The 20,694-nt window shown below is 55.3% G+C and overlaps 1 protein-coding gene across 2 annotated transcripts in view; it reads right to left on the bottom strand.

The window, feature by feature from the left end:
- Positions 1–20,694, bottom strand: part of PTPRN2 (protein tyrosine phosphatase receptor type N2) — a 374,930-nt gene that overhangs the window by 258,113 nt on the left and 96,123 nt on the right. For both annotated transcript variants that reach the window (XM_045837782.1, XM_045837783.1), the window contains exon 3: positions 4,946–5,059. In XM_045837782.1, coding sequence (XP_045693738.1) covers positions 4,946–5,059 — 114 coding nt within the window. The remainder of the gene's footprint in view (positions 1–4,945; positions 5,060–20,694) is intronic.

Here is a 20,694-nt window from a genome sequence, read left to right on the forward strand (position 1 = left end):
CAACTGTCTCTGAGGCTGCAGATGCGGCAGAGTGTGTGGTTCTTGGGCACAGAGGCCCCCACCCCATGGGGCTCCCAGGAGACCTGTGGCATCACAGACACAACATGGGGGACCCAGGAGAAGGCCAGGCTTGGGCAGCAGGCATGAGGAGCTGGAGTTCTGGAAGTCCTGAATGTCTTAGAAAATACCAGATCTGTACATCCAAGGACATCAAGCTTCCTAGTTACACTGCTCCTTAAGAGAAAGTGGTGAAAACTCACTGTGCAAAGTAAGACCCACTCTCTTGGGGTCAAGTCCCCAGAGGGGCAGCTCGGAGCGTGGGAGCTCCTGGTGTCATGGCTTTGAAGACCTGAGGAAAGAAAAGCTCTAAAAACCCTTCACATTTTCTGTCCTACCTACGGGACTATTTTCTCTCTACTTCAGACTCGTCAGCAGCAGAAGGAGCTGCGAACACTTTGGCTTTCGATAACCTGGAAACCACTTCTCAAAGGGAGGACGAGATCCGAGTTTGCAGGAAACCTTCCCAGGAGGCTGAGGAAGGCGGAGAAGTGCCCTCTGCTGTGTAGACAATGACAACCGTTCATCTCCTTCCAGTTCAGCAACCCTCAGGCCATGGACGGCGAGCTCCTTTGACCATTCTTTCTGTTTAGAGGCAGAGAGAAAACCTTTGTCTTGGGTCTTCTTCTAGTTAAGACCCCTTATTTATCCTTTGACTGCAAAACCCACCAGGAAGAAGGGTCCTTTATAGCCAATAAGGAGGCACTATAAGCAAATATGGACCCAGAAAGAAGTCCAGTTCAAGGGGATTTTTCCCCAAACAGGAAATGGTAGGCAAGGCTGAGTGACGCGAAGGCCAGCAGAGCTGGAGGTGCTGCGCGCACACGGCACAAGCCGGGCCCTGAGCTGACGTGGGCTCGGCATCCACGATCCCATGCTCTGGGCTGTGCCGTCACGCCCGCGGGAGTCCAGGCCCGTGTTGAGGACAGAGCAATCTCCCAACATGACTGCAGGCCCCATTCGTGGCATGCACAACTACTTTTTGAAAATTCAGCTATGTAAAGTTTTTAATGAGTCTGGGCTTATTCAAGTTTTCTCTGCCTTTCTGAGTCACTTTCATTGGTTTGTAGTTTATTTACTTTTTCACATTCCTTAGAACATGATGCTCATGATATTCTCTTATGACACTCATACTCAGCTTATCCAAGGTGACGCTGCTCTTTTATAAAAGGGCTGCAGGAATTGATTTTCAAGCCCAAATCTGAGCGGCAGGCAGCAGACTGGCTGGCCTGTGTCCATCCTGGGCCGGTCTTCCAAAGCTGCCCGAGACGCTCCTGTGGAGACTGGGGGCTGGCATCTGACTGCCAGGCTGGGGCCCAGAGGGGACGGCCGGGTGCGCCCCAGGGGTCGTCTGGCTGAACCACCCCTCCCACTGGATGCCCGCTGCCTGGGTGTGGGCGTGGATGAGTGACTGGCTGCATCTCCACAGCAGGTGCGGGACACGTGCCTGGCTTCGTTCTCAGCCGCTGGCTAAGTACCAGTGAGAGGAAAATGCACAGGAGGAAAGCGCTCCAAGCTGTGCGCACACCTGCACCTGTCTGGTTGGCCTGAGTGTTAGTTCACCTTCCGGGCTCCTCCCCAGAGTCCAACCAGGGCTCCTTCTTCCCTCACACCTGCTCAAGGCTCCGCCTTAACATGTCGGCAAATATACAGGTAAAGGAATGTGGCCGAGGCATAGGGTAGACACATGCTTGACTTTGGCTGCCACTGGGTCACTGAAGTTTGTAGGTGATGCCTCCGGCCCCCTTTCTCACCCGTGGTTGCACACACTCCGTGCTGGAAAGCATGAAGCTGGGGTAGTTAATAGCAGCCCCTTCACGGGAATGCAGAGCAGCTGGAAGCTCCAGGTGCGGGTGAGGAGGGCTGGGGCCTGAGACCAACGGGCTGGAGTCGGCTGCTGTTCTGTCCCATCGGCCCTCACGATCCTCCACTTCCCACCCTTAGTGGTCCCTCAGCCATGCACCTGCACGTGTGAATGTCCACCCGATAGAACGTAAATCCCGTGAAGAACACCTAGCGGCTTTGTGACTATGCAGACCGCAATGCACACCTCTGCGTCTCCCACCCCATCGCACACGACCCCCTGAAGTTCGGGGTGGGGAGTGTGGCTGGACCTCAGCAAGGAGGAAGGACCCTGATTTGTGGCAGAAGACGGGTGAGAACGTGTGGGCAGACTGTGGGCAGAACAACACTCAGGGATGAAGACCCAGGAAACGCTGAAGCTCGCCCCATGGACCTGGCACCCGGAGGCTCGGGCAGAGTGAGCCCAGAACCAGCGCCCGCCCCAGCCTGGTCTGCTTCGCTGCAGCCAGCTCGGGCTTTCTGGGTCCTGTTCCGTATCACTAAGGATTTCCTTCCATTCTCTTTCAAGGAACCACGGCACTGTGGTAGATATGTTTTTCTCAGTTTGCTTTTTTGATTTTGCTTTTGATGTACAGCTCAATACGTCAGGAGGCCCGGCCAGGAAGTGAATCCATAGTTGTTTTCACGACGGCAAATTACATGCCAGTGAATTTTAATGGATTGTCAGAAGTGAAATGTATTTTTTAAAAATTTAATCTGCGAGAGAACAATGTGTCTGCCCAGGAACTAAAGCTGCCTGTGGGAGAAGCACTGGCCAATGAAGCGAACGTATCTGTCCTGGACGGACACGTTCACATGGAAGACGGAAGCTGCACAGTTAAATCCCACCTCCCTCCCTGCCTCATGGAGACAGCTCCCCAGTGGCAGGGGAAGCCGCTCTCTGTCCCCCAGATGAGCATCCGTGCCTGCAGGATGTGGCTGGAATGCAGCCACCGCCGTGCAAACGTGGCGACCTGGGTGGTGTGAGGGCAGGGGCCCTGAAAACACTCCCTTCCCCAAACTGTCCCGTATCATGTGAGCCATGCCCAGGAAACCAGCAGGATTAGAGCCTGTCTCCCCCAAAGGGTGCCCCCAACAGCTCAGGGGTGTTGTCCACTGTTTGACGTACACTGTGGACATTAGTGAGTGAGGTATCAGGAATGACTTGTTAATCACCACACGTGAACCACAGTAATCAATGCAAGAATAGGGAGAACTGTTCAGGGGTCGGGGGTGAGGGAGCATATGCACACTCTACTTCCTGCTCAGTTGTCTGTAAATCCACACATGCACTGAAATAAATCTACTAATTAAAAAGCTCGCCTGCCTCTGCATTCCACCGCCTCCTTAATGAGCTGTGCCTCCTACGGCTCAGACCACCCTGCACGGGGCCTTTACCACGTTGGGGCACTGCCCAGAAAGGAGCAGCTGCTGAAAGCTGGGGTGCAGGCAGATGGGTGGGTCCTGCTGAAGGTGGACACTGACCCCAAAGCTCACCAAGCCGGGAGAGGCACCCCTTCCTCTCCTGCTGAGAAGGTGGCCCTCGCTGTGCACCATGGACCACGATGCCCGAGAAGCACATCAGCTCTCCAGCCTGTGACACTTTCTGGTCCCCACAGGACATCAGCAGGCCCCTCAGGGGAACCACCATGCACACCCTTGGGAGCACAGAGGGGACAGTCTCTGCAGATAACTACGCTCCTGTCAAGAAACTGCTCCTGGCCGGCAACTAGGCTTCCGTGGAGACTGGACACTTGACCATGGGCCACCCAGTTACCACGTGACGTGACTTGATTACGGAGAATGAGGCGAAGCAGGACCCTAGCGGAAACACATCGTGTCCTCTGCCGGCTCGCTCTGACCTGCAGCCCCTGCTGGCGCAAGCCTGCCACCCCGCCGCCTCAGGGCCGCTCTCAGCTTCTCTGGCTCCCCAGCGAGGGGCCAGCTTCTGCCCTGGGAACGGACACGGGCTCCCGTCCTCCTCGATGACCCACTCAGATCCATCGTCCCAGGCCCAGGTGCACGGACTGCAGCCGGGGAGGGCCACTCGGCCAGCTCCCACACTTGTGGATGGCCACACCCTGTCACTAATCACACGACTGATTGTGCACAAGGCCCCCTCATGCGTGGGTCCACATCTGCTGACCCTCCACTCAGAGCTTTCCGAGACCTTCACAAGCCAACGTGTGCCGTGAACACCGAGACGGAAGAAGAACAAGTGCTGTTCCCCACGCTCAGTCGGCACAGACTTTGCTTTACGAAGCAGCTCAGAGCCGGGGGAGCCTGTGACTCCCAGGGACGTGGCTCCTGGCCCCTCGCTTGCAGGCCTGCCCCCTGCAGGGCGGGGCCTTTTGTGTCCTGACCACCACAGGAGGTTCCTCCAAGCGCTGCACCTGCATGCTCACCCACACATGTGTGCTCACCATCGGCCTCTTGTCCAGGCTCTGGGGGCGCGAGGAGCCCCCGCTTTACCTCAGAAACAGGACGGGCCATACTCACACTTCACCCTCAATTTAAAAAGCATATACATAACGTAAATTATAAATAATAAGTCACAGAGAATAATTTTCAAGTTATTAAAATTTTAGAAATTTTGAATGATCTGAGCAGCCCATGAAGTAAACAGGTAGCAGGAACTCCCTCCAAAATCACTGTGTGACAACACTTGGTGTAACAACGTAGGTGGAGGTGACTGATTTTCTCGAGGTTGATCAGCAGTGGGGTCGGATGAGGTCGGCCAAGGTGAGCACCCTCTTGAGCTCTGGCGTGAACCGCAGCTGGAGTGCCTGTGGTTCCTCCCATGCACCTGGCGGCCACCCTACCACCTCGCACCCCGAAGGGAGTACCCGCCTCATGACCTTCGTGACCAAGACCCCCTGCGCCCAGCCCTCCGCTCTGCATTGCCACCCTGGCTCACTACGTCCCTTTCTGCTCCCTCGCTACCGAAGAGGCCCTCAGAGTTTGAGAAGTAAAGTGCTTGCTGAGTGCCCAGCGGAATGGCAATCCCTGGAACTCCCCCCTCAGGCTGCTGGCTGGGCCGGCCTACCTGTGCGGGACAGCTTCTGCAAGGTGGTCGTCAGGTGCTGCAGGACCCCCGGTGACACCTCATAGCGGTAGGTGTCTGTCACTGGAACCTTCTGGCACCTTCCAAACACTCCATCTGTGCGAGAAGGGAGGCAGAGAGAGAAAGTAATGTTTCATTTTCAAAGAGGAGGCAGAGATGACACCGTCCTTGTACCATGCCGAGGCTTTGGAAATGGTGTCAAAAAGTCACCAAAGGACTGTGAGAATTCAAGAGGCTGGGAGAGCTGTGGCTTTGTTTAAATAAAGAGCACAGTGCACGGGAAACAAAGGCAAAGCTGGAGAGAAGAGACTCGGGATCCCAGTGCCAGTTGTATTTTTATTCCACGTTCCCATCCCTTCCCTCCTCTGACCCTCCCCACCCCTCCCCACGCCTCCCTTTTTGTAATTTCCAGGCTGCGACTTTCACATTTTTGACAAAAAAGTCAGTAACACTCCGGGCCAGTTTCCCAGATGAGACACAGAACACCAGGAAGCATGATATTAATTTGCAGAAGCCACGAGGAGCGCCTTCCGTGCGGGCACCACGTGGGAGGCGCTAGATGCGTGAGGGTGGCCAGACCCGCCAGGCAGGTGGGTGGGTGCGAGGGGGATTTCAAAGGACGCGGCGAAGGAGAGGTGCTCTCGGTGCAGGGTGCCCAAATGGGGCAGACCCTGCAGCTCCCTCCCCGTCTGCAGGGACAGGCCCTGCTCATCAGTGTCCGTCCAAACCACACCTTCCAATTAATTTAGGCCCCAGCGAGTCTTTCTTCTCGAATTGCTCACTTTGAGACAAGCTTCCTGTGGGGGCTCAAACATTCAAATGACCGCCTTTCCTGCACACAAAAGACCGATTCAGGGCCCCGTGTGGGACACACAGCGCGGCCATCTGCAGTTCCAGGCTGGACGGAGGGAAACGCGTTTCTCATTGTTCCCAGCAGTGTCGCTGCCCCGAGTGGAGCTGAAGAAAGCCATTCAAATGCAACAAGTTTAATTAGCAGAAGCACATGTGCCCAGTGCCAGGCTGACTGGGTAATTGCCGGTCTGATCTCATCCATGTGCTTAGACGGACAGCACCGTGTGATTAGCAGAAAATCATCCTACGTGTTGCGAGCACTTTGCAGATTTCTGCGGGACTTTGCAAAGGCCAGAGGCTCTGCCCGCTGCTGGGAGCAAGCCACGGTGACCACGAGGGGCCCACTTCCGCCACACCCCTGCCATGCTGAGCTTGCCGGCACTGCCTCGCCCAAGTGCCTCACCAAAATTCATGCATCTGCCACCTACACCCAGAATGATTCAGTGACAGCTCCCTTAGAGGAAGGGAGGGTCTCGTCCCCACGGCCACCACCTGGGGAGATGAACAGTCTTCGGTAAGAACACAGACAACAAGTGTCCCTGTTCTCGGATTTGGTTTTGTGCCAAGAACTCTGTGCCTGTGGGTGGTATGAGTGGGAGGGCCAGGACAGGGTGGGGGGCAGGAGGGGGCAAAGGGGAGAAAATGAAGACTCTTTAGAATGTATCTGAAACTTCCATATTTCCTCTTTTCTATTTACTAATTAACGCATTTTATTTTTTTTCTTCTTATTGCATTTTGGGGTGACATTGGTTAATGAGATTATATAGGCTTCAGGTGTGCAGTTCTATAACCCATCCTCTGTATATTGTGCTGTGTGTCCACCACCCCATTACCCTCTTCTACCTGCCCCACCCTCCCTCCCTCTGGTGGTCACCCCACTGCTCTTTGGGTCTAGGACATTTGTTTGTTGGTGTTGCTTGTCAGATGGGAACACCCTGGGTGCAGAACTGTAGTGTGTGGATTGGAAGGAGCATCGAGATGGCCTAACTCCACATGTTACCAAGGAGGACACCAAGGCTTGAGTGTGGGGGCCATGGAGGGGTCAGCAGCTGAGCAGGAGGAAGAGAAATCAGGCTCCTGGGCTCCCCCAGCCCAACCTCCGTGGCACTCACACTACTAGAGACACACCTGAGGATCACCCCCCTCAGGTAACACACCCAATCACTCAGGTTCCGAGGGAGAAATGGCCAAAGACATATCCTGACTGTTTTGGAATAGCTTGAGTAAATTATTTCCCTTTGGAGGTAGAATGCCATCATTCTTTAAATTTGGTTTCTGGTGTACAATGTTACAAGTATATTCTCAGAAAAGTGTTGATGGGTGTGTTTGTATGTGCATGTGCATACACATTTATGTGCGTATGCATGTATAGATGCATGCATGTGTCTACCCATGTGTGCATATATGTCCATGCACAGCCGTGTGCATCTGGGTGTGCCTACATGTGTTTTGCATGCATGCATGTATTGTGTTCATGTGTGCATGTGTAGGTGCCCATGGGTTTATGGTTATAGGTATATGTGTACTTGTATATGCATGTGTCTATGTGAATGCACACACACACACGCTGTGTGTGCATGCTCGTGTATGCACACATGCGGCACATGCTCATGTGTGTTGTCTATGTCATATGTGCCCATCTAGGTGTGTGTGTGTGTGTGTGTGTATTTGTGGATGCACACACACATATCTGTCTATGTGCCACGTGACCAGCAGGCCAGACCACCAGGCAGCCCCAGGCGTGAACAAGTTGGTCTCGGTCTCCCCCTGAGAACCGTTTTGCTAAGTCCCCTGGGATGTGTCTGGGGCTCCCATGAAAGGCCTCTGCTGAGGAGCGTCCACCTGAGAGCACCACCACACATCCGTCACGAGGGGCCAGAGGAGGAACCCGAGGCCTGGGCTCGGGGCAGGGGCAGGACCCCTCACCTGCCACCGCCAGGCCACGGGCGGCTCACATCAGGTCACAGACCTTTCCCACTTATGTGGCCTCTGGTGGCTCTGCCTGCGTTTCCTGTGGTGACGTGACCGTTTCTCTGCACTCAGGACATTTCATCCCCTTCTTTTTCTAATGCCCTTTTCACATTTCTTCATGATCTCTTTGGGAAGAGATGATGGGACTGAGGAATCAACAAATATAATGTGATCACCTCACTCAGATTTTCCGAGAGGGGTAATTAGCTTAGGGCACTGCTAGGGACTTTGCAATGCTCCTACCTGTTCAATCACTTGTGTAAATCGTTTCTTCATGGAAATAACATGTGTGTGTAACTCTTCCCTGGAAACCTCAAGATCAATGTTCCTGATTTTGGAGAAAGAAGAGAGGCAGACAAGGTGCCACAATGACAAAATCTTCACAAGGGAGGGCGCAGTAAAGGTGGGCTTGGAGTAATTATGGGGTAGGGGAGAGCCGAGAAACAGGTCGTCCACGTGCAGATTCCTCATGAGGGTAGGGGTGGGAGTGTTCAGGGGGCTTGGGCCGGATCAGCCCAGCTGCTCCCCACACCCCTAGGAGCGATGGCCTGCGATGTGCAGTCCGGGCCTCAGAACACTGTACACAGTGGGCACCATGTGCACTCACTTGCCCAGTGAGGTGGCCAGTGACCCTGAGAACACAAGGACCACAGTGGCTGGTCTGTGGCAGCTCCACCTGTGCCTGGGAAAGGCAGGGGTAATCACAGGTGTCAGCCTGGGGCCCCGGCTCCATGCGTGCCTTCAGGAGGAACCCAGCCCCACACCCGGCCCAGGGGCTGCACCTGCTCAGGTAAGCACCCATTAGCTCCAAATCACACTGTCCAAACTTGACATTCATCCACCCCTCCCTGTGTGGAAGTCAGGCCCCAGGCGGTGGCAAAGATGAAGCAGCAACAGTGACCCCTGGTGGCCACCTCCCTGCAGAGTCGGACCCTCATCAGGCCAGCGCAGGCCAGCTGTGTCCAGCTCGGGACAATGACGCTCTGGCTGCCAGACACGTCACAGGCCCACCAGTTGTGCCCAGTGCCAGCTCCAGGGAGGAGATGAAGGCGCTGCTTCCTAGTGAGGCGGGGGTAAAACACATGCACTCACATGTGTGCACACTTGCACCAGCACACTCACACTGGGGAGGGCATCACGCAGCCTCCCAGATTGTCCCCATGGTGCCATCTGTCCTACGAGCTTTGCAAGCATCCCCACAGGCACCGCAGACACGCTGGCGAGCCCTCACCCTTGGCCCGAGTGGACCAGACTTGGCCCCTGACCCTGGGGGATGAAGAGGCACCTGCTGGGAGGGGCTGGAGGGGACAGTCCCCTTCACAGCAGTGCTCAGAGCACAGGCTCAGAGTAACAGGGCCATGGGCACCTGGACCCCTCCCCAAGCCCTGCAGACAGCTGTCACCATGGAGCAAGTGCCTTGTGCACGGGATGCACCAAGACGCCCTGACACAGAGGGCTGTCAGCACCGAGTCTGAGGCTGTTAATCAGTCCCTCAGGACTGCAGGTGCCTGAGGCTGCCCAACTGAAACCAGGGGTCCACGACCCTGTCTGCAGCCTCCACAGCAGGCCGAGGGACCCCTACCCCGTCTGTAGGCTCCACAATAGGCAGAGGGAGCCCCTTTTGCCCCCTCCAGCTTCACTCAGCTGCCAGCCACCCAGCCCCTCCTCCAGCACAACTGGGGGCCCAAGAGGCAGGTCAGCAGACCCCACCCGAACCAGCTCCCAGGATCCACACGTCCCATTAAAAAAAGGCCCAGAATGCACTTCTGGGCGCTGCTGTGGGCATCACACCTCATTGGAAATTGGGTCTCAGGAGCCCACTGGCGAGGAGCGCAGGCAGCCCTCACAGCCAGGGCAGAGCGGGCGGCAGCCCCACTCCACCCCGTGTCCCGTGGCTGCCTGACAGAGGGCTCGCTCTCAGGCAGGCACAGCCCGCACAGCCCCTCCTCAGGAGCGCCTCTCGGAGCAGGCTCTGTGCCTTACAGCTGTGGTCAGCAGCGGTCTGAACTCAGGCAGGTGGGAGAGCCGCCACCCCAAGGCCCTTGCTCCCCGAGGCCGCTGCCTGAGCAGTGTTTTGCAAGATGCCTGGGCGGACGTCAGAGCAGCTCCTTCACCTCCTTCTCACGATGGCTGAAACTGAAGACGGCTGAGGTCTGCGGCACGGCCGCTCGCCCCCGCTGCATTTAAATGCCTATTGGCTTCTGACCCCGGAGACGAGGTCTGGCAGCTCAAGTGTCTGCAGCGCCCAGAGCCCCGCAGGCGGGCGGCGGGGGCGGCCGGCCTTGGCAATCCCGAGCACAGTGTTGATTGGCAACAGCGAATCACACCTGAGCCTCCCAGCGCTTAGCCCTTCCTGCAAAGAAAATTCGCCTCTTGATATTATCAACCGTGGCTTTCAATCCGCTGAATCTAAGTGTTTTAGGCGCGGGCAGTAATAGATTTTCAAATGGCGACGTTAACCTCTCTGAACTGCTGTTCTCCATCTTGGGCGGAGCGGCTCTGCCCGCCCTGCTTCTCTGTCCTGAAACGGACGAACCCCTGGACACTCGCTCTGCGGCAGCCGAGAGTCTGCAGACAGTGGGCCAGCAGGTCATGCCCTGTGACCTTTGGAAGACTCTGGATTTTCACAGAGAGCTGAAGAGAACAGAGGCATGTCTTTCATTCAGGCTCTTCCATTTTACAGACGAGAAACCGGAGGTCCCAAGGGCCCTGCCCCAGCTGCACCCCCGCTCCCCCACCCTGCCGCCTGCAGCCGCTGCCCCGGCTCCTGGCCACGTTATGACGCTCTGGCACCCTTGGTTGTCCTTCAGTAGAAAACAGCAGAATAAAACATAAGGTTGGAGTTGAGAGAAAATACATCGCTCTGGGCATAAACAGTCCTAATGAGACACTGGCTGGACTTCATTCACTTTGCTTAGAATGATGTCGAAACCATAGCTCCCCCGCGACCTCATGCAGTAACGCTGCCTCTGCCACGCACCTCCGAGTTCTGCTGAGGGGCGACGAGAAAACACCACCACGTGGGCCCAGAGATACCAGGCTCTGGTCCCAGCTTCGCCACCAGCCTGCTGTGCAATCCGGAGCAAGTCACTCCCCCCCCTCTGTGCCTCGGTTCCCTAAACCACAGCAGAGTGACTGTTGGTAACCCAGCTTCTCCGAGCTGTGACGATTGCCCACCTTCCTGGACCACAGCTGCAGGTGTGGGGCTGGGGGCCAGCAGCTCCCTTGGCAGGAAACCTGCAGGTGCAGAGGCTCCTCCTAGAACCAGCCTGAGTCCCTAAAGTTCTGCAGAGCTGCTGGGTGCACTGAAAACCCGGTGTCCGCCCCCCGATGCCACAGGGCCGCCGGTCCTCACCGGTGGTCAGCATGAAGGGTGGACCGGAGACTGCAAGGCAGCAGGGAGAGCCGAGCGTGTGGCCACAGGAGGAGAAGGAAGAGAAGTGGGCTCGCAGGGACCTTCCAGATTCGGAAAGGCTGGCTGCGGCCCTGCTGCTTCTCTGTCCACCTGCTGCGTGGCAGGCTGTGGCCGCGGCCACTGAGTCCTGAGTCCAATCTTACTTTTTACTACAAGGGATTTTTTTCACTGTTTCACATACATACAAACCAATGCAAATGGCCTCTTGGCTCTGTTTTGCTACTTTTAAATAAATTATAAAAATCCTCACTGTTGGGATGTAAGACATCTAACGTGGAAGACGTCACTTTTGAGCATCAAGGCCAGTAAAGCTGGTTGTTGCTGTTGATCAAACTCTCCCAGAGTCTGAGATAACCCAGCCCCCACTTCTCTTTGTCCAACCTCATATGTGCATTTTGTTATGTATGTGACAATGTAGAAATCATTTACACTCAACTTAGTCTTTTTTGCTTTGTCTCCTGCATGCTGGGAAGCTCGGTGATGTGAAGACTCAACCCCAGCAATCTAACCACTGGGTCAATGACACGTTTACTTCTTTCTCCTTTCCCGGGGTTTCACCTTTCAGCTTCAGATTTATCAGGCTCACACTATAGCACTTTGTTGCTTCCTTATTTTTTTTTGAAAAGTAAATGTAAACACAATTAAAAATAATAATAGTAAATGCCCAACCAAGTTGCCCCCAGTATTCTAGTGCAAATCCCAATGCTGGCGGGAGCCCAGCGTGCGTGCACCTCTGGGACACACGGACACACACGCAGATTCTGCATGTGCCCCATCTCCCCGCGGCTGTGTCGAGTGCAGGGCAGGAGAAAGTGGAAAGGTGAAAAGCACAGGGCACACGTCTGCTGTGGGCTCAGGTGCTGTCTGAGGAGCCAGGTGTACGGACGACTGAAGAAAGCGCAGCTTCAAAAAACCAAACCTGCCTCCGAACTTGCCGTGCGGCACCAGACAGGACGGACCAGGGACAGACTACTCGAAGGGACCCACTGAATCTCCTCGCAGCCAGGGGCAGGGAAAGCACCTTCAGGGGCAGGCCTGACTGGCTCTGCTGTGTGGCCACCTTTGTCTGAGCCTCTCTGGTCCTCAGGACATTGGTGCTTGTTTGTTTCTGGAAATAGCAGAGTGGAACCAAATAATCTGAACATCTCCTCAATTCTAAATTCAATGGTCCTTCACACACAACCCCACATATCACGCAGGAGTCCAGAGCAGGCGAGGCGAGAAGGAGAGACCCCAGGCTCCTCGATGCGGTGGGTGGCAAGGGATGGCATCAGCACTACATTTATGGGGAGAAAACCTGAACTGAACTAAAAGATAAGAAGCCCACAAGGCAGCCCCGATGTGTACCCATCTCACACGCTGCCTGCGGCCGCTCTGACCTGTCACTTTGTCAGTGTGCCTCCAGCGGAGGGCCAGGTTCCTGCCCTTGGTCTAGACTGGACACATTAGCAACACTCTGGCAACTTTAGCACTCTTTTTCATTCTCTGTCACTAACGAACACTCGGGCTCCTTGTCCCCTCTCAGGGCAAGGGGTGGCCAGCCGTGACCTCCAGGTCTGGACACTGGGGCACCCCGGGAAGCCGGGCTCATCCAGGCCTGGGGCAGGGGACGGGAACAGGGACCCGACCAAGGCCGGCTGCAAGGCACTCAGTGAACTTCATTTGCCGGGAGCTCAGATCCCACCCAATCTCCACGGGTGTCTGGTGCGTCTGCTGTGGACGCGGAGATAAGCAGCAGGGAAGGAGAAAGGCGGGTTATCGGGGGCAGCCAATCTCCCCATCAGCGGCCTTCTGCTCCAGCCCGTTGCCAAGTAACCGTGGCCGCTCCTCTTATCAGCTAGGAACGGTCCACTGACTATTCAACCAAGAATAGAAAGCCCTGGCACCGAGGGCCGCAGCGGCGCCGCACGAAAATGGCACATTACGTGGATGAGGGAAAAGGGAATCTGGGAGCCTCATCTTATCTGCTCAGGGACAGTGACTCAAAACCAGCCGTCCATCACCGCCCCCGCACCCATTCTTGTTCCACCGACTGAAGAGCACCTCGCCCACCTTCCTGAGAGGGACGGAAGAAGGCAGGGAGGGAAAGGGAGGGAAAGAGAGGGTGGCCGAGAGGAGGGCCCTGTTCATGACCAGGTTCACGGAGGGGGATCCCTCTCCCTCCCCTCCTCTGCCTCGCCCTCCTTCACCGCCCCTCCCCATGCACAGACCCCAGGTAGCTCCTCAGATTGGAAGGTCTCACCTTCCAATTACTCAACAGGTGCCTTCCTCCCAGGACGGGCACAGCTGGGCCCCCAGCAGGCCGGGTGCACCCACTGCCCTGAGGCAGGGACTGCAGAAGGACACCCCTGTCCCATCGCCCTGCGGAGACCTCTCCCCACCACCCCTGCCGATCTGCTCTCAAGCTGGTGGGGGGAGAACCCAGGACAAGAGTGGGCTGGGGCAGTGCCAGGAGAGGCCCTGGGCCCCAGGGATGGCGAAGGCTCCTTAGGCACAAGTCTCTGGCCACAGGGAGCCCAGCCCTCTGTATGTGGCCGACCCCTGTCCCTACTGACCTGGTGTGGCCTCCATGAATGGCACAGGCCACTCCAAGATGCCCAGCCCTGCCAGCTCCAGGAGCCACAGCCCGGCAAGTCCAGGAGAGAGCTAGCGCCGCGCTTGTGCTGGGAGCGCCGCGCCACTGGTGTCTCCATTTCCTCGGTCACTGTGCGCCCACCATGCGTGGGGTAGATAATGAGTGGACAGAAGGCCCCATTCCTATTTACCTCACCCCCCACCACATGCCAGGGGCCATGTTCATCACCTTGAACCCCCCATCCCTGTCCCAAGACAAACGTGCCTGTCCCCTCTGACACGCTGGTGCCCAGTGACCCCTGCGTTCTGGAACCGCCCTCTGCCCATCTGCCCCCTCTGGGGGGAGGGTAAGTCCTACTTCCCACGGTGCTTGGCCATGACTAAATAAGAAATCGGAGGCAGGGACTCGAGGGGTATTGGTACACCCAGGTTCACGCAGCGTTATTCACAGGAGCCAGGAAGCAGCCCTGGTGTCCAGCAATGGCTGGCTGGCTGGCTGGCTGGATAAGCAAACTGCGGTCCCTCATACACAGGGTGTGACCCGGCCTTAAAAAGCAAAGCCGTTCTGACGCCTGCCTCGGCGTGGGCAAGCCTGGAGGACACTGTGCTCCGTGAACAAGGCTGGGCACAAAAAGACAGAGACTGGACGTTCCACACACGTGAGGTCCCAAGAGGGTCAGGTTCACAGAGACAGAGAGGGGGAGAAAGGTCATGGCGGGCGGGGAGGTGGGGGAGTTAGTGGTTCACAGGTGTAGAGTTTGTTTGCAAAGGTGAGAAAGTTCTGGAGTCGGATGGAGGTGATGTACTTCATGCCACTGAACCGCACACATGGAAATGAATATAAGAGGGTAAGTTTTATGTTAGGTGTGCTTTACCACAACTTTTTACGAGCAGTAAAAAGCTTGGTGAATGGATGAGAAGTGGGAAGGGAGAGAGAAGCCCCCCACATTAGAGAGGGTGCTGGGAAGACAGACCTGCAAGGTCTCTGGGCTACAAGGACCAGGTGTGGGGGCAGCTGCTCTGAGGCCACGGGGGGGGCCTGTGTCCCAGAACCCAAGGGCCAACGCAGGCCCCGCAGAAATTGAGATCCATCCTCAACACCCGGGCATCTCATCAGAAACAAGCCAGTCTAGGGAAGACCTGGACACCTAACTGTGGAAACACACTGGGTGCTAATGCAGGTGAGACCAGATCTTGGGGGTGGGGAGATGTGTGTTTTTAAACACTGTTTTGACAGAAACAACTTAATTTGGTTTCATGGTGGCAAGGTTCTGGTGAGGACGGTGGCAGCCCAGAGAGTGCGGTCGGCCCCTGCCAGACCTCAGATGACCCTGTGACCACAAAGCGGGGGGACCGGAGGCCTTCTGCAGGGGGAGCTCAGGGACAGGCAGTCCTCGGACGGCCTTGAGGGCTTCCATCAAAAGGACCGACTTCAGCAGCTCTCCCGGTGGTTTTCTCAAAGACTAAACAATAGTAATCCCTGTAAAGCATCACGGACCGTCCTTAATTACGGCACTTTGGCCGCAGCTATTTAAACACCGACCTCAGCAGAGGGCCCAGGGGCCGTAATGAGCAGGGAGGCCCACGCGGTACTGTGGACCGAAGGATAATGAAAGCAATTTATTTGAAAATTAAAATGTGATTAAGAGTGGCAGCCCGTGCAAGAGCCAGACGCCTTAGGGACGTGCCTCCTGCACCGCTGGCTCTCATCCCCAGGGGTCTGGTGACACCGCCGTCTTCTCTGACAGTCCCAGCAGAGAGTGGCCTCACTCACAGATACGTGTCCCCTCGGGCCCCACAGCCCTGGGGACATTTCGACGTAGAGTGTCAAGGGCAGTCCCATCCAGGTATGGTTTCCCTGACACGACCCTCAGCAGCACCCTCTGACAGAGGACACTGTGTCCCCCCACAGCCAGGACAGGGACCCTGAGAAGCGCAGCTTACCCAGGGGTCTGCAGATGGACTGAGTATAATTCAGAACAGGGGACCAGAAAATAAGTTAGGTTACCAGCCAAAAGTGGTTAACTGAAGAAACACAGAAATAAAACATTTTAAGCATTTTAACTCATAAGAAAGACGCCTGAAAGGAAGAAAAATGCTTCTAAATAACCATCTGCTCTGTTGGCTTTTAGAGCATTTTCGGGGAGAAGCTGGAATTTCCCTTCTCTCCTCAGGTGAGGAGCCCAGCACGCAGGGCAGCAGGTGCTGCTCCTCCAGCACACCTGTGCACCTGTCCAAGCCAGAAGGAGCAGTGACGACTGAGCATAGGCTCTGGTTACTTTTTATGCTGCTTGTTGAATTAACATCATTTTCCTGGCAAATAAATAAAAAGGATAAAATAGCCAAGCCCGTGACCCAGTAGTTCCCGTCCAGGAACACACCCTAAGGAAACTCCTGGAAGCGTGCGCCTGGACGTGGGAACAGCTTCCTCTCCAGAATGCACGTTCTGCCTGACACTGGCTGAAGTGCTCCGAGAACCGAGAGTCAGCCTAGTTAATGACCTTCTACTAGGCAAGGGGACCTGAAGAGGTGACTCAATGAATTAAGGCCGAAAAGGACCTGCTTTCCTAACCCTTTGAAACAATCATAAACCCAACTGCCAAGTGGGAGCAGTTATTCCGAGTTCCCACTTTAACTTTACAGTCAGTTCAGTCTGAGCACGAAGGTTTCTTTTCTGGTTTATAATCGTAAATGAATTTTTAAATATCGCCCGAGATCTGAGACTAAGAGTGAAGGGGCAGACATTCACATGTAAGTTTAACACAGACGTTCACACTGAGGCCGGATGGATGTTCAATTAAACATCAAACTCAGCACTGCAGGAGGCTGAGGTGCGCCGTGCACAACTCTCTGCTCGAAGCAACCACCAAGCTTTGCTCTTCCTGCTGAAAGCCGCTGTCCGCACCCTCCACGTGTGTGGGGCCACCGACCGCACACGCAGAACATCTCTAAGTCCAGGCTCCTGCCAGGAGCTCTCACCTGAGGGCTCACAGGCTGGACTTCCACCGAGGAAAGAACACCGGTCACAAAGGAAGCAGACGCCTAGGATTCGTGGAGTCAGCGTGTCCCACCGCCCACCAAATGTTCCGAGGGACATTTAGAGTCAATTGTCCAGAATCAATTTAGAGGTTTGTCCCAACAAGCACCCTCCACTTGGCAGACACAATCTGGGAAACCCCAGACTCCGGGGTGTTAGGACAGAACGCGTCCCAGGTCAGCCCCTCTCAGAGCGAAGTCTCCACTGTGAGGACTCTCCCTGCGAGTTGTCCTGAGCTCCCAAGTCCAGCGAGCTGCAAGCAGATGGAACTGGCACTTCTGGAAACAGCAATTTTTCAAACTCTTTACAGCCAACAGAGGCATTTCCCTCGCTCTCCTCCCTTCCTTGCCACAAAAGAAGCCCGAGGAATTCTGTTCCCTGGCACTCGGGTCTCTGATCAGTGGGCCCGAGTAGCAGAGACACACCTGCTCCCGCAGGAAGTGACAAGCACTCTGGTGGTGCTCGCGTGTGGCTCAGGACCCGTCGTCTGTCACAGGAGTGCTCCGCGGAATTGTGTCAGTGAGTGGGCCCGTGTGCTCACACGCATGTGCACACACACTCACTGTTGGAAGCAGCAGGAGGATAAACAAACTGAGTACCCTGCACAAGGTTCTCTCTGCTCCTGGGTGATAATAAGGAATTACCATGGCAACCCTGAACAAGCACCCACACCTCTCGTTTCTCTACACACGGCACCACAGCTGCATCCCCACCGCCGCATGCTGGGTGAGGGACGGGGCAATGTCAACACACGGTCCTTCTGTCACTTCTGGTGGACTCAGCTCAAGGACACTTTCTGTCGAAAATCGGCTGCTACTTGCAGCCGGGGCCCTTGGCCCCCAGGCTTCCTCTTTGCCCGCGGTGCCCTGAGATCCAAAAGCTGAGCTGTCGAACTGGTTCCATGCCCAGGGTCATTACCAGTGGAAATAAACTTTGGTAGAAACCGAGAAACCCCGTGGAAAGCAAAGAGCAAAGTGCAGTTCCTGTACTGATTTCTAGTGGGTGTTCCTACAGCCGGAAGTGCATCATTGCTGGAAGATCCTGTTTTCTTCTATTCAGGACTGTAAGGACAGCTTCAGGGGTTCGGGGGCTGAAGTCATCGTCAGACAGCCTGGGGAAGCTCCCAGGACGGCGAGCTCATTTGGAAAGGGGGTAAACTCGTGCTCCGGCCACGGGGGAGCCCGCGAGTGTGGCTTCTCACGTGTGACGCAGCCCAGGGCACTGAGCCAGGAACACAGGTGACCACTCTGCCTGCAGCTGAACCAGGACACACGGCTCAGGGCAAAGTGCTGGAAGGTCGGGCTCGGGCCCAAGGTCAGGGCCTTCATGAGTCCCTCAGACGCCTGGAGCCCGTTTCTTCACCTGTGACGCAGTGGCTGCACGAGATGCCCTTGGACCCCGATGCTGGAGTTGGATGAGAACTTGAGGTCAGGCGGAAGAGCACCTGGCTCTTGGGCGCCAGGAGCAGGAGCAGCAACGACAGAGCTCCTGGTGAACCAAGGCGAGGAGGCAGCACCCACTGCACTCGCCCACACTCGTTGTTGGGGGGAGGCAGACAGCAGTCTGTGAACGAGTTGGCCCCGTCCTGTGGAAACAGCACCGTGAAGCGTGAGATAAGCCCTGTTAAGATTTCTCCCGAACGTCAGGAAGCGGCTGCGTGAACATGCTCACGGGTACCAGAGCGGGAAGGATGCTGCTTAGATCTCTGTCACCCAGGAGCCTACCGGGACGCTCAGACGCCCCCACTGAAAGGCAGCTCTCACACCCGGAGGTCGTTTTCCACAGCACAAGTCCACGCCAAGCTCCCCAGCACACGTTCCCGCAGCAACCATGGCAACAGCGATCAGAAGAGAGAACCGACCTCGCTGTACCCAGCGGGACCTTCTTGCGAGGGGCTGGATGCCTGCGTTTGCCTTCCTTTCCTGCAGGCTCCCAGAGCAGGGGCGTCATTACACTGAGCCAAGAGGGAACAAGACTTGGCAAGTACCAGACGCCTCTGGTAAACATTATAATATAAACTTACTGAGGAGGGTGCTGTGTGAAGACTGCCCCTCATCTAAGTCATAATGCGTCGTGTGATTCCATAATTTTAACAGAACACGTTTCTGCAGGATGTGTTGATTCAAGAGGCCAGCTCTTGTGCGGACTTGCCCGGCGTTCAGAGACACACGGGGCAGGACTGTGCCCGTCCCCTGCTGAGGCAGACCGCGGGTCCCCGTGACTGTCACAGCTTCCTGAGGGCGTCTCTCTCATATCGGCTAAAGAAGCAGATCTTGGTTTTTCTTAGGAACTATTGAGAGTTCTTATTTCATCCCCTACCTTCCTGAACACACTTTTTTATTCCTGCCGGTCACCACCTGGGCTGACACAACCGGGGACCAGAGCTGGGGGTGGGGGAGGGTCGGTGCTGAGAGAGCCCGGCCCTGCCCTCAGGCATCATGACGGGACTCTGAGCAGCGTCCTCCTGTGGTCACACAGGGACTGTAACTTAAGGACAAGAAACCTGCCGCACAAAGGAGACAGAGGACCCTGCTGGGAGCCTCTCGGGCCTGCCGATGGGATGGGAGCACCTATGTTATGATCCCAAATGTCCAAATACATCCCCCAATGCTCAGCCAGCCGGCCAGGTGGTAGGAGCAGGTGGTTCCTACCCGGCAGGGCCACGGGGCAAATACGCCAGCACCGGGCATTGGGCTGGGCCACGCACATGGGCGCCTCCCCCGAGAGGAGGTGCCTCCCTCCGTGTGTCCTGTTCCCGGTCAATGTCTGCCATGAACACACTTTTCCTCACGAGAGGGTTAAAGAAAATAGCCATAAAGAACCACAAACAAATTCAGACACCAAAACACGAGAGCAACATGAGGGCCAAAAAGTGATTCTAACGAAAAAAGGAAGGTGAGGGAAAACACCTTTAACACAACATAAACTCTAAAAAGCCTCCGACTTGTGTTTTCCGTGAAAAGGGACCCCAGAGACGAGACAGCAGCACCACGGCCCAGAGGTAAGGGGAGCTGCGGGAAGGACAGACAGTGAAACGGACCACAGACACTCTGGGACCAAATGTCCCTGTGGAAAATCATACGGATGATGGGGCAGCAGAACTTGAAAAAACAAAACAAAACTACCTTAACACACAGAACGAAGGGATGGAAAGCGTGAGAGAAATGACAGGGAGAGAACGTGAGATCCGACAACTGGGTGCCTGCCTTGTAAAAAGGAGAAACAGGACGAAATGGAAAGGAAGCAAGCATTGCAGGGAAATACAAGAAAATGTTTAGGGCTCAGGATTCTGGTCTGAAAAGTCACAGAGTTTACGAAACAACACATAAAAAGAATAATGCTTAAAATGCCCTTTTAAGCAAGTTTTTTAATTACAAAGAATTAAAAGTAGAAGAGGTACCAGCAATGATCTTTTAGAAAGTATAATAGGGAAAAATAACCTCCTTCACAAAAGTAATGAAAAAGTATTAAATGCCTAGGAGTAACCTTGATAAGAAACGTGACCAGCTACCTAGAAAGAAACTACAGGCACAGAATAAGGCACGAGTTACAGGATAAGTAAGTTCTCAGTTTACCCCGAGACAGACAGATGGCTGACAGCTTAAAAAAAAACCTAGAAAAAATTAGAAGAGTGATCACATCTTAGAATAAGGAAACATGTCAAAGAAAAAGGAAAACTGTGATATAATTTTATAAACACTTAACCTGTATTTTTATAAAATTAAACAATGTAATTGACATACAGCACAGGTGGCAAACACAAGGCCCGCGGCCCGAACCCGGCCCTCCACCCTGTGTTACCCGGCCCGGCGCCGTGTTTCTACCCGACAGCAGCGCTGAGCTCTCGCTAACTGTTCAGGAGCAGTTGCACTTACACGGCCC

This window comes from Phyllostomus hastatus, unplaced genomic scaffold (assembly GCF_019186645.2).
Source record: "Phyllostomus hastatus isolate PE091 unplaced genomic scaffold, TTU_PhHast_1.1 phas_contig_244, whole genome shotgun sequence".
Taxonomy (NCBI): domain Eukaryota; kingdom Metazoa; phylum Chordata; class Mammalia; order Chiroptera; family Phyllostomidae; genus Phyllostomus; species Phyllostomus hastatus.